Raw genomic sequence first — 17,615 nt, 5'->3', positions numbered from 1 at the left:
ATGAGGGCAATTATGAGTTTGTACAACATAATTGTATGTACGACATAATTGTATATACGACATAAATGAGCGGTCACTAATTTCTATGATAATTAAACGACAAAGAATTAGTAAAATGAGCCTTATCTCGGACACATTTTCTTATTTAGAGAGAAAGAGAGATGAAAATGCTTAGAATTGGAGTATCTTGAGATGAAAATAGACTTACGTAACGTATATAAATAAAATATAATAAAAACTAATTCCCATGTGGTAGTGGTGGTAATTTACCTCATTTTAAGATTAATTTCATTACGTAATTAATCACATTTTCGAAAATGTTTTTTAACATTATTTTCAACCAAACAAAGTAATTTTAAGATTCCTAATAATGTGATTAATAGTATCCCCAATCAAACACATTCTAATATAAATTTTCCTTAAAAAAAAATTATATTTTGTAAAAAAGAAAAGAAGTAATCTCGACTTTCACGAGACAAGGAATTCTCGGCACCTACGATTCTAAAAGTCTCATTTTTTTTTTAATCAATTGCATCAATTATAAAGTAACATAGATAAGTAATTTTTTTTTTAAAGAAATGCTGACGATACTTAATACGTGGATTCCAATTTCGTCCTATTTCCTGCCAGAACAAATATTTCGTCAGCATTTTTTTTTTTTTTCATTTTTAACATGATCTCACGTGACCAGCTTCTAGACTATGAACAGAGTAGTCACGATGTGACCTATTTGAATGATTTAACAAATAGCCAATTCCTTATGACCTTTTTATGGTGAAATTAAATGAATCAAGTCTTAAAAAAAACCCCCTTTTGTTTCTACTTTCTATTCTCTCGTGCCGTACCAAAAAAAAAAAAACACTCCATCCAATTTCACAGACAGATGAAATCAAGAAAATAGTTAAAAAAAACAAAATTACTTTATGTGATTTAAAGAGAATCTCTGCACAGCTAAATTAATAAATAAAGTAATAATTAAATAACTTCACAGTCACACAAACAATCCATCACACTCACCACCAAATCTCACAACCCCTCTCTCTCTCTCTCTCACTAGCTTTCTCTTCATCCAAAAACAAATCTCTCTCTCTCTCTCTCTCTCTCTCTCTCTCTCTCTAAAGCGATGGAGATTTCAGAGAAGCTCGGAAAATACAAAGTTCACATAGCGGGAACCCTAGGGCTATGCGTCGTCGTTTCGGCTCTGGTGTTCGTTGTCGCGCCGAGATTCTTCGAAATCCTCGCTTACTTTTGGCCTCTCTTTCTTTCCACGGCCTTTTTCCTCGTCGCCGTCGTTATCTTCGGCCGGACAACCGCCGTCTCCGGCGTCGGCGATCCCGGCGAAGGACTCCTCCACTACGTCGCCGGAGATCCGATTCACCACCATATTCACGAGCTTAAAGAGGAAGCTTCGAGTTCTAAGTCCGATTAGAGAAAGAGGATTGTGATGGTTTTTTTTTTTTTTTTTTTGTATGTTTAATTTTAGTTTTTGTAGTTGGTAATTTTTAAGTTTACATAGCTACTTTGCTTTTTTTTTTTCTGCTGTAAATGATCTTTGAGCAGAAGAATAATGAATGGTATTTTATGACATCTCTAGACGTTTTATTTTTCTTCGTTAGATAATAGAATAATGATGATATGATATTCATATTTTATGACACATTCGAATTCTATTTATGAACAATTGATTGTAAAATTAATTTTTTATAATTAATCAATAAATATATATGTATATATATTGAAAGTTGAAAGTTTTTTTTTCTTTCTTTGAAAAAGAAAGGGGTCGTTTGGTTTAGTTTTCTAAACTCGTTTTCTATTTTTAAATTCTGTTTTCTGATTCTAATTTTTAAATTCAAAAAACAGATTTAGAATTACGTTTCATAATATTTTAAATGTTGTTTGGTTATGTTTTCCATTCAATTGTATAGAGATAAAATAGAAAACAACTTTTCATTGTTTTCTGTTTTCTAAACAAATTTCAAAGAAAACAGAAACATGATTCTAAATCTGTTTTCTAAATTCATAACCAAACAGTTTTTCTAAAACTGTTTTCTAGAATTTAGAATCAGAAAACAGAAAACAGGAACAGAAAACATAACCAAACGGCCCCAAAGTTGAATCTGAATTATTTTTTTACGGGTTATAAATTCGTATATATTATGCAAATTTATTCAAACTTATGATACACGTGGCATTTCCATTATAATGGAATCACCTATCTAAGCCACATAGAGTGGTACGTGTAATGTAATGCCATGTTGTCTTAATTAGCCTTGCAAAAAAAAAAAAAAAACTTTTACATAATAAATAAAATTATTTATACTAATTTTATTACATTATCAGTTAATCAAAACTTTCTAAACTAGTTACTAGTAGTCTAGAACTACTAGTCTACTACCACGTGAGATCTATAAGATTCAAGTATCGGTAGACATTTCAATTTTTTATTCATTAGGAATTTCTCTTATTATTATTTTTTTATGCTAAGATAATATTCATTCCTCGTATGATTTCGTTGGTGAACAGATCTGTGAATTCAAAAAATAAAAAATAAAATTCAAACTCGGTGGGCCCGGGATCGAGTGTCTAAGGCGAATGAGTGAGTTGGAAGAGAGAAAGAGAGACATGATATCTAGTAGTGGATTGTGGGTCCCACAAGGCGACTCATGAGCTTGACTTCATAGGCGTTGATGATGTAGTGGGTCCCACGAGGTACATTATAGGGACCTACAATATGTCAGGTTAGTTTAGTTTGGTCGATCGATGATGTTTCCCGTTGGGTTTTTTTTATGGGCCTAAAGCTAGACTTAAAAGCCCAATGCTTTTCAAAATTATTCAGGCTTCCACAAATATCTCATTTTGATATGTTAGTCTTATGAATGTCTCCCATAATTACATTATTACATACATATATTAAAAGGAGGAATGGTTTACTGTCCATGTTCATGTAGACTCGGCTTTTAAATGAAATTACAAGTTTTTCTTTTAAATAGAGGCTCAAGATATTAACATTTATGCCATCAATAGAATTAACCCTATACAAAATTGTCTCGACTTTTTCAGAGTATTCTGCTCAACAATGTTTCATAGCCCAATATTTCTAGAATTTTTTTTTATATAAATCAAGTTGCTGTGCTCTTTGAATTTTTTACATATAACATATAACATGTATTTATTTGATTCAAAATTTTAAAAAATAACATTACACAAAAATAATGAATTCTTATCTATTTATATGTGTGCATAATGTTATTTATTTTCTAATTTGTTTGCAATAAAAATTAATATTTTAATGAATTTTTTAGTGTATTATTTTTTATTACATGTCAAGATCTATATTTATATCAAATTAGAATAAAACTAAAATAATTTCATATTTGATTTTGTGATAAATTAATTTAATTATACAAAAAATATATAATTACAATAGAAATTGTGATTGATTTGTAATTAAATAAACTAAATTTATATTAGTTATTCATGTTTACGCCTAAGGCCTCGTTATACATTAAGTCGGCCTTGATATTAAGTTCAATTGAAGAGATGCCAAGAGTTGATGATTCAAAGAGTCACACAAAAATATCTTTTCAGTGGATGTGAATGATGAGTTACTACAAAGATAGGGTAGTTGGCAAGACAATTTGTTGTTTGAAAGATCTAGCCAAGTCAGCTTGGTTAGATACCATGGAAGTTATTATCACTAATATCAAACCAAGTGATATTAGTGAAAGACAAATGAGCCAGTGAGACCTAGGGTATTATCAGATAAAGAAAGAAGTTTAATATTTGACAGACTAAATATATTTTCTGCAAATCTCCGTTTGAGTTGGTTGGAATCAAGGCGCAAAGTTATAAAAGAATTTGAGAGGTTCATGAAAGAATTGGGTAAGACGTCAAATTTTATCTATTTGAACCCTTTATTTATTTATTTTAGAACGCAATTGATCTTAGCTGATAAGGAAAATGCATATTTTGATTTTATAATTAAACTAGGGAAAATTGCCAAAAGTATGACTAAATTAAGGCAAAATTCCATTTTCCTATTTTTTTCAAAAATTTAGTCCTAGTTAAGAAAATGTCCCTTCAAAGAATCTCTTAAATGAAAAAGAAAAAAAAAAGACTTATATGATTGATCACTCAAGCCCGCTTTTTACATTTTGTCTTTCAGAGCTTGGACTTACGTCACCAAAGAAGCATTCCTTTGGATCTAATATAACAATGTGTAAATCATGTTGACATAACCTAAATACAAGTCTGTGAGACAAGTTAGGTTTGCAACAACGAAATTCAATTTGGTGCTTTTTAGTTCACTTACACAGTCCCACTGATATTACATATAATACATAATAGTCCTCTATATCTGTTATTTGAATTCGGGCAGCTAATAATGTTAGAATGCATGAAGAATTACAGTTCGTATTTAATTTCGGAAAACAGTTGGGTCAACTTAATTCATCAATAATTTTAAAGCAATCCATACAAGCTGTATATTAAATTGGACAATGTGTGAAGTTTTCAAATGTTGTGTGGACAGGTTCATATTTGCCATTAAATGTTAGTATCGATCGTATCATAACCTAGTAAACCAATTCGGTATGAATTACTCTAGGAAAAACGGGTTTAAATTTCAATGTTACTTGAACTTATACTTATGCAATAATAATATGCCGATTTACAATTTTTGAATAACATTTTTTTTATTTTTATTTGGTTTTAAAAATTATGTTGAATGTCTGAAAATTTCGAATGCTTTTTTTTTTTTTTTTTTTTTTTTTTGTGGATGATCAAAATTTAAACTAACAATATGAGACCTATAATTAATTTATGTTTAGTCTACTCTAGATAGACTTGTTTGTGTTTACTTTTCAAATCCAGGAAAAAAAAAGACTAAGACTTAATGGAAGATTGTATTAACGTGTACTGAGTGTTCCATCAGCAATGAATAAAAATATTGGACCATTAATTTTAATGTTAGTCAACATAGACTTGCTTGTGTTTATTTTTCAAACCCATAAAAGACGGAAGACTTGATGGATGTATTGGCTGGCTAGTGAATTATCAGCAATTTCTATGTTAGTCAACACAGACTTGCTCGTGTTTACTTTTCATATCCGAAGAAGACTAAAAACTTGATGGAAAATTGTTTTGGCTGGTCAGTGAACGTTCAATTATGATTAATATCGCTTGGACCACATCTTTAGTGGGTGTCCAGTGAATTTTTCAACAGGTAACAAAATTGATAATGGATTAGTACCTAATTGTTTTTTTTTCTCTTACTTCCACGAAACATTCTAATAAAATAATATCTAAAGACCTAAAAATACAAGAGAGGAGAGGAACATCTTCTCATGCATGCTAAGCAAAACTCCATTTAAACATGGTTTTTGATATAGTGGTTAAAGCTTCAGTAATAACAATGAACGCAATAATGGTTATGTTCTTCAGCAAAATATTATTATAGAAAGATCTCGTCTTCCAAATTTATTGACTTGAGTTGACCTGTCAATGAGCAATGAAAACCGATAAATAAAAATCATTTTATTATTTAATTGCATAAAACATTACAAGTAGGAATTTCTATTGGTATGATGATACACGCCTGAAAAATATTTCATTGCAACAAAATAGGAAAGATACAAGATTTTACAAGCTTTGGAGAGGCTTGTTCTCTCCCAATCCCAAGGAAACCATCCCAATTCTTTGCTCAATATTTGCATTCCTATTCCTTTCATTCACGTTTTATTTATACTAAGTAATTATTATATCTAACTATTAATTTTTAATTACCATGCTGCCTTTAAAGTCCTAAAATATAATTAATACCACAACAAATAAAAAGGTTGATATAATTTATTAAAAAAAAGGGTTGATATATATTACCCTTTCGATTAGGTAATACATAAAGTGAATCGTAAAAGAAATACGTTAGGGAAAGCTATGATAACCGTTTCCTATTCCGAATCTGTTGAGATTTCTTTAATTACTCGAACAACTAATCTTTTCCATGTGTTTTTGAGAAGTGGTTAACCTCTCTTGTCGAATTTTAAATGCAATTATTATATAGCAATAATAGAGTTTATGATAGGGATAAATCTAAAAATATGACATCTTGGTAGTGTTTTTTCTCATTATTCAATATGAGCAATTTATTCTAAAACCATGACAAGTAATGTCATGAAAAACAGTTGTTTAATAACATTTTGTCATTAAAATATCGTTAATGTAGTTTTTCTTTATGACAATAGGTGAGATATGTACAAAAGGACATCAGGTGAAAATACAAATGTATCCTCTGAGTAATTTGGTCGAAATTCATTAATACAAATATATTAAATACTTGAAAAATTCGTAACGTTACCATTGGATTTTGTGAAATATCATCAAACCGTCGATTTTCTTTTTCATTCATAAAAAAAATGTAAATTAGTTAGGATTTATGCTTTTTGCATGGTAAAAATATAATGATAAAATTGGTTCAAGCATGGGATAGATATTTCACATCCTGATCACAGAGTCGGGGGTTAATTATTTGACACTGAAATTACAAGCACAAAAAGTTAATTTTGACCAAACTCGGGAATATATTTGTTAGATTCCTGGAAATAAATAAAAGATCCAATTCAAGGTAGATACATTTTTTTAAGGGCCGACTAAACAACTAGTCAAAACAACACCCCTATTTTAAAATTATAGCTCAACTATTAACATATTTAGGAAAATAACCAATTTATCATGACAGCATTCTAATATTCCAATAATACCCTTAGGTTAATATTATTAACTATCATAATAAATAATATCATCCATAACAAAAAAATTAGTAAATCTAATTAACAATAACAAAAACTACAGCAAATAATATTTGTTGTAACAAGAACGACAGTAAATCTTATTTCCAAAATCAGTTCATCAAGAAAAATGGACGGCTTCGATCAACTCCCTGGCCCGATGGTTCTCCTGATCTTCAACTCCGTCTCCGACATCAAAACCCTTCTCCGATGCCGGGCCGTCTCTCGGCGCTTCAACGCCCTCGTGGACTGAGTGAGAGAGAGAGATGATGAGGTGGAGTCGGCGTGGCCGCGCGATTGGACTGAGTGAACTCTCGGACGAGCTTCGCGGCGATCAAAGAAGGCTTGAAAGGCTCGTGAGTGACTGATGGTTTGATTGGATAGACTCGTGAATGACTGATGGTTTGATTCGATATAGCCACGATCAAAGATTGAGGCCGCGAAGGGAAGTGGAAGATGTATCGGAGATTTGCTCGGCGTAGAGGCCGTACGGACACACAAGAGGGCTGTTCTGACCCTCCGGCAGAGCTCCGGCGATAGCTTCGAAGGTGAACGTGGTTCTGTGGCCGGACTGGTATGAGAGATCGTCGAAATCGGAGGAAGCCATGAAAATTTTGGAATCTTCTTCTCTGAAGAAATGAAAAATGGTTTTGGATTTGGTTTTTGGGAATTTGAGTTTGCGATTGAAACGTGAGAGAGAGAGAGAGAGAGAGAGAGAGAGAGAGAGAGAGAGGGTATTTTGAGGCAAAGGGTAATTCTGGGAACTTTATATAATTTGGACTAGTTACTTAATAAACAAATAATTGGGCTATTATTTTAAAACCTCTCTCTTCAACTAGTTCTTTATCAATCTCTTTTTTTAATCAAAATTTAAGGTAGATAATTACTTTCAACTTGATTACACTTAAAAAGAACAGAGAAGAATCGGCAAATCCTCTGGTCCATTCAGATCATATTACATGAAAATAGAAAGACGAAAAAAAAACTAGTGCATCTTCAAACAAATGTAGAACTCGCAGCACAACTCCTCGTGCTCATTCCTGAGTAGAAAAAAGAAAAAAGAAAAAAAAGAGTTAAAATATGAACAGCCAGATATAAAATATCAAAGAGGAAATTACCGAAAAGCACACCTTATTTAATATGCTTTATTATGTCCGCTAGACATTTGCAGTATGGTTGTCTAGCAATCCTTTTTTGAAGCCAAAAATCGAATCTTCTGGTGAACAACAGAGCGTACCCAATGGATACTCCGATTCCGAGACCTGCACCGTATCCAATAGTTGCAAACAGCTTCCACGTCAGTGTTTCATCGTCGCCATCGTCAACCTCTTCATTGTCATCCTCTTCGTCGCTACACGGCTTCGTCAATGGAAATCCACACAACCCCGGATTTTCACCATATGAATTGTTGTTGAACGTATCGAACTGTCCTCCTCGAGGTATTTCACCATCCAAGTTGTTGTGGGTGAGATTTAGAAAATTGAGTTGTTTCAGGTTCGAGGCCAGTTGTTGCGGGATCTCTCCGGCGAGCTCGTTGAATGAGAGGTCTAACCATTCGAGATTACTCAAATCTCCCAACGACGGTGGGATCGGACCGACGAGATTGTTGCGAGAGAAATTGAGGCCTTTGAGCGAATCGAGCTTCCCGATCGTTTTCGGAATCGCACCCGTGAATCCATTTCTTGAAAAATCAATCGTTGTGAACAAGGTTTGGATTTTCTCCAGCTCGATGTAGTTTCCTTTCATTGACACCGCCACAGAGTCTTGATAATAGGCAAGCCGGTTTTCTTTGTTATCCAAGTATTCCAATTTATTTGCATGCGCACCGATCATTGCCTTGAAATTCTCAAAATATTTTGCTGGCAAGACACCCACAAACATGTTGTCGGAGAGATCCATGATTCTCAAATTCTGAAAAGGAAGGCTACTCTTGGGATTCTTTATTGCACCGTGAAATCTGTTAGACCTCAATACAAGAACTCGTAACTCTGGCAGAGACTCCAAGAACTGAGGAAAAACGCCATTGAGTTCGTTGTTTCCGACATCTAGAACTTCCAAACGCTTGGAGTTAAGCAAAGATCGCGGCAGCGGGCTTTTCAATTTGTTTCCGTTGAGATTTAGCGTTCTCAAAGAGCTTTCATTTGAAAACGCTGAAGGAATAATGCCATCAAACTTGTTCATTCTCAAATCCAATACTGACAAAGAGTTGCTGAAATTTCCAAGGCACGGAAGGATATTGCCGTTGAAGCTGTTGTTTGACAGGTCAACAACTTCGAGAAAATTGTGGTTGCAAAGCAGAGATGATATTCGTCCACTCAATTGATTGTTGGATGCAAAAAATGCAACTGTAGACTGAGGCAGAATCGGAAGATGGCCTTGAAGCCGATTAGATCGGAGGTCAATGTATTTGAAGCTATGATTCAGCGGAGGAACTGGGCTTATGTGTGTAAATGAGTTGTAAGAAAGATTCAGACTACTATCAGCCATAGATGAATCTTTGGAGAGATTCCACAACCATGAGGGAATACTCCCTTCAATTTTGTTTTGGGAAAGGTCTAAATAGTTTAATCGCTCTAAGCTTTTCAGACCGTTTGGGAACTGAGAAATATTGCAAGAAGACAAGAACAAATATGAAAGAGTTTTTGATTTCAAGACAGTGTAGTTAGAATGGGGGATGGAAATAACAGATAAGCTATTAAAAGAAAGGTCCAGATGATAAAGTGTTCTTAGCTCTAAAAAATGTTCCAATATGACGACACCACTCAATTTATTGTTCCCTAGATCCAAGGACACTAGATTTGGAAGGGAATACAACCAAGTGGGTATTGTCCCATAAAGAAGGTTGTTGTTTAAACTTAAGGATTGTAAATTCAATGGAAGAGGTCCCAAGAGTTGATGAGTTGAAGAGTCACATAGAAAAGCTTTTTTAGTTGATGAGTTGCTACAAAGATAGGGTAGCTGGCCTTCAAGTTTAATGTATGAAAGTTTTAAATAGGTGAGTTGACTGGTCCAATTTTGTTTAGGGAATGAAACAGTGAGACTTGGGCTATCTACTAAAGAGAGATCTGTAAGGTTTGGCAGCCGAAAAATATGTTCTGGAAATTTCCCTTTGAGTTTGTTGGAATAAAGACCCAGAAATGTAAGAGAAGTTGAGAGGTTCATGAAAGAATTGGGTAAGACGTCAAACATGTTGACATTATCTAACCACAAGCTTGTGAGAGAAGTTAGGTTCGTCAGGATTCGTTTCAAGCTACTTGTCTCGGCTCTTAACTCATAATAGGAACCGATTCCAAGTGAGAGTAAGTTAGACAAGTAAGCAAGTTCTGGAGGAATATGGCCACTGAAATTGGAGTAAGAAAGGTAAAGATAAAGCAAGCTGGGAAACCTACCAAAGTTGGGTGAGATTGAAGATCCTTTGAAATCATTTCCAAAGAGAGAGAGAGATTGGAGATGAGTGAGAGAGAAAAGGCTGCTGTTGGAGTCCATGACACCTTGTAGCCCTCCGATCTTGAGACCAATGACGTGACCGGTCACGTCGTCGCACGTGACTCCTCTCCAATTGCAACAATCTTTGCTCATATTCCATGATTTAAAATCGCTATAATCATCTGTGATTATATGAAAAGAGTTTTTGAAAGTGAGCAAAGAAGATCTTTCATGAGGATGACAGAGTATTGGCGAAGAATTTGTTGAAAAAGGATTAAGGAAGAAGAGAAACAGAGGAATCACACACAAAACCCAACCCATTATCTGATCTGAGTACTGATGAGATATTATTGTATGAGGTTTTATTTTATCACATTCGAAGATACAGCTTATATATAAGTTCGCCCAATAAATATCATTTAATTTTTTTTGGCATATTCGTAGTTCTAAGATACACTCGCAACGGATTACATCCACAATAAATTAAATAAATCGGGACCAGCGATAAAAATAACTTTCGTCTGGTCCGAGACTATAAAAAAAAGTGTTATAATTGCAATCAATACAGAGAATTACAAAAGCGGACTTTGTAACTTTTTAATTTTTATATAAACCACTGATATTACATACAACACTAGTGCTAATGTTAGTATATGCATGAAGAATTACCGTTCGTATTTAATATCGAGAACTGTTAGGCAAACTTAATTTATCAATAATGAAATATTATATTGGATGATTTTTTTTTCAAATCTTGTTTGGAAAGATTCATATTTGCCATTAAATGTTAGCATCGATGGGTATCATGACTTAAGTTAACCAATGCAGTATGAACTCTACCGAAAAACAGGTTTTAATGAAACCTGATCTTTCACTTTATGCAATAATAATACGCGTGTCTGTTACGTTATGACTTAATTTTGGATAAATTTAAAATGCTGACATACAATTTTAGATGCATTTTTAAATTTTAATGGAAATTAGACACAACTTGAGAATTTTTTTCTATTCTAATTATTTTATAAAATTAGGTTGAATGAAATTTTTCTCCGATGATCATAATTTAATCTAACATATTGAAACATATAATCAGTTTTTGTTTTGAAATAATCAGTTTTTGTTTGTGTGTTTAGTGTATATTGTAAAGACTTTAGAGGAAAACGAAAAGTTGTTATTCTCTTCCATATTGAGATATTTTAATGATAAACTGCAATTCTCATCCATTGGAAAAAAATGACTGGTTGTCGATTACAAGGTGACGAAAGATCTGCAGAGACTTAAGCACAAAGACTTTTATTCAGCAATGGAAATTTGTATTCTCATGTCCGTTTCACAAGTTGATATATAGGAAAAAAAAAAACATCGTTATTGTGTTAACTTGACTTGGTCAATAACCGCGAAGAAGTATTTTCTTATTTTTATTGACAATGAAATAAATTTGGCGCTATTAGTTTATAGCACAGTCCCACTTGTACATATAAGTATAACACATATAGTCCTCTGATATTTCAATTTGGGCCAGCTTGAAGAAAATCACAGTTCGTATTTAATATTGTCCTAGAACAGTTGGGCCAACTTGATTTATCAATAATTTATAAATAATCCATAAAAGCTAAATTTTGAATTGGAAAATATATAGAGCAATATGTCAAGATTTTTGTGTTGTGTGATTTGACTTTAACCTATACAACTTTATGCATTGATAATACGTGTATCTGTAAACATTATCGCTGAATTTTGAAGAAATTTGAAAAGCCAATTTATTAATTTTGAAGGACATTTTGAAAATTCAATGGAATTTCATACAAATTGCGAAATTCTGTTTTTCAAACGTGATTTTTTTTTTCTTAAATTATGTTGAATTTCATAACAGTTAATACAAGTGTTTGCTCGTCCAAGCTTAGTCGGTTTTGGTTTACTTGGATTACTATGCATATGTCGAACGTAAAGCCTATATATGAGTGGTTATGGCTTCAGATATAACCATGGTTTGAAATTCCGGAAATAGGAAATTTGAGTGGTGAGTGTTCTTATCAGCATTGAATAAAAAAGGCTAGGCTTGATGGAAGATTATATTGCTTGGTTGGTGAGTGTTCTTGTCAGCATTGAATAAAAATGTTGGACCACAAAGACTTCTATTCAACCATGTATTGGTTGGCTACATGGTTTACTTTTTCATTCATTAAAAAATCTAAATTAGTCGGGATTTATGCTTTTTCCATGGTAAAATATAAGATAAAATTGGTTCATGCATGGTATATATATTTCACATCCTGATCACAGAGTCGGGGTTAACAAGCACAAAAAGTGAATTTTGACCAAACTCGAGAATATATATTTGTTAGCTTCCCATTAAAATAAATAAAAGACCCAATTTAAGGTAGATATTTTTTTCGAAATTTAAGGTAGATAATTACGTTCAACTTGATTACACATAAAAAGAACAGAGAAGAATCGGCAAATCCTCTGGTCCATTCAGATCATATTACATGAAAATAGAAAGACGAAAAAAAAAACAAGTGCATCTTCAAACAAATGTAGAACTCGCAGCACCACTTCTCGTGCTCATTCCTGAGTAGAAAAAAGAAAAGAAAAAAAGAGTTAAAATATGAACAGCCAGATATAAAATATCAAAGAGGAAATTACCGAAAATCACACCTTATTTAATATGCTTTATTATGTCCGCTAGACATTTGCAGAATGGTTGTCTAGCAATCCATTTTTGAAGCCAAAAATCGAATCTTCTGGTGAAGAACAGAGCGTACCCAATGGATACTCCGATTCCGAGACCTGCACCGTATCCGATAATTGCAAATAGCTTCCACGTCAGTGTTTCATCGTCGCCATTGTCAACCTCTTCATTGTCATCCTCTTCGTCGCTACACGGCTTCGTCAATGGAAATCCACACAGCCCCGGATTTTCACCATATGAATTGTTGTTGAACGTATCGAACTGTCCTCCTCGAGGTATTTTTCCATCCAAGTTGTTGTTGGAGAGATTTAGAAAACCGAGCTGATCTAGATTTGAGGCCAGTTGTTGCGGGATTTCTCCGACGAGCTCGTTGGAAGCGAGGTCTAACCATTCGAGATTACTCAAATCTCCCAACGAGGGTGGGATCGGACCGACGATACTGTTGTGAGAGAAATTGAGGCCTTTGAGCGAATTTAGCTTCCCGATCGCTTTCGGAATCGCACCCGTGAATCCATTTCTTGAGAAATCAATCGTTGTGAACAAGGTTTGGATTTTCTCCAGCTCGATGTAGTTTCCTTTCATTGACACCGCCACAGAGTCTTGATAATAGGCAAACTGGTTTTCTTTGTTATCCATGTATTCCAACGTATTTGCATGCGCACCGATCATTGCCTTGAAATTCTCAAAATATTTTGCTGGCAAGACACCCACAAACATGTTGTCGGAGAGATCCATGATTCTCAAAGTCTGAAAAGGAAAGCTACTCTTGGGATTCTTTATTGCACCGTGAAATCTGTTAGACCTCAATACAAGAACTCGTAACTCTGGCAGAGACTTCAAGAACTGAGGAAAAACGCCATTGAGTTCGTTGTTTCCGACATCTAGAACTTCCAAACGCTTGGAGTTAAGCAAAGATCGCGGCAGCGGGCCTTCCAATTTGTTTCCGTTGAGGTTTAGCGTTCTCAAAGAGCTTCCATTTGAAAAAGCTGAAGGAATAATGCCATCAAACTTGTTCATTCTCAAATCCAAAACTGACAAAGAGTTGCTGAAATTTCCAAGGCACGGAAGGATACTGCCGTTGAAGCTGTTGTTTGACAGGTCGAGAACTACGAGAAAATTTTGGTTGCAAATCAGAGATGATATTCCTCCACTCAATTGATTGTTGGATGCAAAAAATGCAACTGTAGACTGAGGCAGAATCGGAAGATGGCCTTGAAGCCGATTAGATCGGAGGTCAATGTATGTGAAGCTATGATTCAGTGGAGGAACTGGGCTTATGTGTGTCAATGAGTTGTAAGAAAGATTCAGACTACCAAATGGATGTTTGGAGAGATTCCACAACCATGCGGGAATACTACCTTCAATTTTATTTTGGGAAAGGTCTAACATTAGTAATTGTTCTAAGCTTTTCAGACCGTTTGGGAACTGAGAAATATTGCAAGAAGACAGAATCAAAGTTGAAAGAGTATTTGACTTCAAGACACTAGTGTAGTTAGAATGGGGGATGGAAATAACAGATAATAAGCTATTAAAAGAAAGGTCTAGATAATCAAGTGTTCTAAGCTCTAAAAAATGTTCCAATATGACGACACCACTCAATTTATTGTTCCCTAGATCCAAGACCATTAGATTTGGAAGGGAATATAACCAAGTGGGTATTGTCCCATAAAGAAGGTTGTTGTTTAATCTCAAGGTTTGTAAATTCAATGGAAGAGGTCCCAAGAGTTGATGAGTTGAAGAGTCACATAGAAAAGCTTTTTTAGTTGATGAGTTGCTACAAAGATAGGGTAGCTGGCCTTCAAATTTGTTGTATGGAAGATCTAACGAAATGATTTCACTGAAACATGGAAAAGGAGGAGGAGGTGGTAGTCTGACATAACTACAATTTACTACATGAATAATTGTTATTTTTTTTAAAGCTCGAGATAAAAAGGTTATATCTCTTTCTAATCTTATGTTGGAAAGCTCCAAATAGGTGAGTTGACTGGTCCAATTTTGTTTAGGGAATGAAACATTGAGACTTGGGCTATCTACTAAAGAGACCAATGTAAGGTTTGGCAGCCGAAAAATATGTTCTGGAAATCTCCCTTTGAATTGGTTGGAACGAAGATGAAGATATGTAAGAGAAGTTGAGAGGTTCATGAAAGAATTGGGTAAGACGTCAAACATGTTGACATACTCTAAACTCAAGTGTGTGAGAGAAGTTAGGTTCGTCAGGATTCGTTTCAAGCTACTTGTCTCGGCTCTTAACTTGTCAGAATCGATTTCAAGTTTGAGCAAGTTAGACAAGTGAGCAAGTTCTGGAGGAATATGGCCACTGAAATTGGAGTGTAAAAGGGAAAGAAAAAGCAAGCTGGGAAACCTACCAAAGTTGGGTGAGATTGAAGATCCTTTGAAATCATTTTGAGAGAGAGAGAGATATTGGAGATGAGTGAGAGAGAAGAGGCTGCTGTTGGAGTCCATGACACCTTGTAGCCCAAAGAAGGTAGAGACCAACGATTATATTTTACTTAAATATCCTTATATTAAACATGTTATAATTTACAAAAAAAAATGTAAATAATTTAAAATTTTGACAATTAATGACAATTAATGTACCAATAGTGAACTCCGACGGAATTCTACAGTCGTAGACATGATTTTTCATCCAACACAATGGGTCTATTTTTGAAGCTCTTCTCGCTACGAATCCGTAGGATTTTGGAATCACTAAATTTCGAGTTCATATGAGAAAAATATGGATTTTTGAAGTTTTGATGAGAAAAAAAACTTTATGATAGAGAAAATGACGAATCACTGTAGCAAAAAATAAAAACTGGAAGGACAAAATATGAAATTTGACTGGCTTATTCAAGTGACACCTCATCTGTTTAGCTATTTTTCTAAAGTTTTCAAACGTTGGCTATATACCAAACATGATGTTTGGAATGGGTTAATAAGTTATAATTTTTTTTTCTTTTATTGCTATATTGGGCTCATTTGATTTTTTATTTTTACAAAGGCCATTTAGTTGTATAAACATGTAATAGACATGAAAGAGAAGTATGAATAAATCAAACAAATAATAGATACAAAAATATGTTGCTAATGTAGGTCTATTTATTTTACATCTTAATTGTTATATATTTATGATTACTTTTTTTAATTGTATAATCAATTCTTATTTTTTTTATACATAATAAAACTAGTTATCTGACATTATCGAGTTTTTTTTAAATCTATAAAATTATAAATCTATATTAATTTTAGCCCTCCTTGACATAATTCATGACTTGTTCCTGGTTGCTTGTGTTTACTTTTCAAATACATAAAGGAAAAAAAAAACACAAAAAACAAAAAGGCTAGACTTGATGGAAGATTGTATTGCTTGGCTGGTGAGTGTTCTTATCAGCATTGAATAAAAATGTTGGACCACAAAGACTTCTATTCAACCATGTATTGGTTGGCTAGTGAATGTACTATATCGGCAATTATGTAAAAATGTTGTTTCTTGATAATTGGTGTCATACCAGTTTTATAACTTGATAATGCCACCGGCAATATTTTCCGTAAATTACCTATAAGTTTAACTAAATTTATGTTAGTCAAGACATGCTTGCTTGTGTTTACTTTCCACATCCGAAAATGACTAAAAAAAACTTTAATGTGTTGATTACATGGAGATTAAAGACTTTATTCAGAATTAGACGTTTCAATACTTGCCCAACTAAGACCAACGACTTCATGGAAAATTGTATTGTCATGTCAGTTTCACAAGTTGATAGAAGAAATATAAATACAACATTGTTATGGTGTAAACTTGACTGGGTCTATAACCACAGAAAATGAGAAAGTATTTCCTTCCTTATATTTACAAAATAAAGATATCATGCGTGATTCAATATTGATTTATCATTAATATATCTATTGATCCATATAATGAAATGGACTTGTAGCAGCAATAACCTTGGAAACCTCATGGAAAATTGTTTTGCCTGGTTACTGAACGTTCAAAATTGTATTGTTCCACAATTTGATAGAAGAAGATGAAAAAACATCATGATTGTGTTATCTTGACCGGGTCTATGACCACAATAAATGAAGTAGTATTTCGTATTGTTTTTATTTACAAAATAAAGATATATCATGTGTGATTGAATATTATCATTAATACCACAACACAAAAGGCTGCACACGTCAAATATAATTTACAACTGAGTAGAGCAAATACCAACTTTAGATTCTGAGCAAAATCAAAAGACTCTTTATTAGATCGTTTATTTCTTATTATTTCGATAAAGAATGTTAATGAATACAACTGACTTTAAACTATCAATCTTTGATTCATAAGTTAGTGCCCGTTAGGAATTCACCTGAAAAAAGTGAATGAGATCTATAAAAATATAAGTTACACACCTTATTGAAAATTGACTTCACATATATAGAACCACATGATAATTTTCAGCGGAATGTGATTTGCGTGATGACCATCGAGGTTATTATTATTATTATTATTATTATTATTATTATTATTATTATTATTATCATTATTATTATTATTATTATTATTATTGTTATTATTATTATTATTATTATTATTATTATTATTATTATTATTATTATTATTATTATGTTTTGAAGAGGGCATTATTAGCCAATAATACAATAACAGATGTATACAAATATGAGAATCTATTATTATGCCTCATAAACACACTCCAAAATATAAACAG

General features: G+C 33.2%; 3 protein-coding genes across 5 annotated transcripts in view; 1 reads left to right on the top strand and 2 right to left on the bottom strand.

Annotated features, from left to right (window-relative positions):
* The first annotated feature begins 962 nt into the window (after positions 1–962).
* Positions 963–1,515, top strand: LOC149398770 (uncharacterized). Its single transcript, XM_089615641.1, has one exon. The coding sequence runs from the start codon at positions 1,124–1,126 to the stop codon at positions 1,427–1,429; it is 306 nt and encodes a 101-aa protein (XP_089471767.1). The 5' UTR covers positions 963–1,123; the 3' UTR covers positions 1,430–1,515.
* A 6,081-nt stretch (positions 1,516–7,596) lies between these two features.
* On the bottom strand, positions 7,597–15,147 carry LOC149398769 (receptor-like protein 50). Of its 3 annotated transcripts, XM_089614875.1 has the most exons (3): positions 13,066–14,792; positions 7,916–8,126; positions 7,598–7,825 (listed from the first exon to the last, which is right to left on the bottom strand). In XM_089614875.1, exons 1-2 carry the CDS (start codon positions 14,527–14,529, stop codon positions 7,917–7,919), a joined length of 1,674 nt encoding a protein of 557 aa, XP_089471001.1. In that variant the 5' UTR covers positions 14,530–14,792; the 3' UTR covers positions 7,598–7,825; position 7,916. The 3 variants fall into 3 exon arrangements, with proteins under 3 accessions (XP_089471003.1, XP_089471001.1, XP_089471002.1); XM_089614877.1 differs by lacking the exon at positions 13,066–14,792 and having other exon boundaries at positions 7,597–7,825; positions 7,916–10,085; XM_089614876.1 differs by lacking the exons at positions 7,598–7,825; positions 7,916–8,126 and adding an exon at positions 12,618–12,782 and having other exon boundaries at positions 12,870–15,147.
* LOC149398767 (receptor-like protein 7) overlaps positions 12,618–17,615 on the bottom strand; it is a 28,915-nt gene continuing 23,917 nt past the window's right edge. Inside the window, exon 2 of the mRNA XM_089614873.1 lies at positions 12,618–12,782. The gene's annotated coding sequence lies outside the window, so the exon portion shown is untranslated. The remainder of the gene's footprint in view (positions 12,783–17,615) is intronic.

This window comes from Urtica dioica, chromosome 5 (assembly GCF_054948205.1).
Source record: "Urtica dioica subsp. dioica isolate 48M chromosome 5, U.dioica_male_clone48M_v1_H2, whole genome shotgun sequence".
NCBI lineage: Eukaryota > Viridiplantae > Streptophyta > Magnoliopsida > Rosales > Urticaceae > Urtica > Urtica dioica.
The sequence above is the reverse complement of the archived record's forward strand: the minus strand, read 5'-3'. Positions and strand labels throughout refer to the sequence as shown.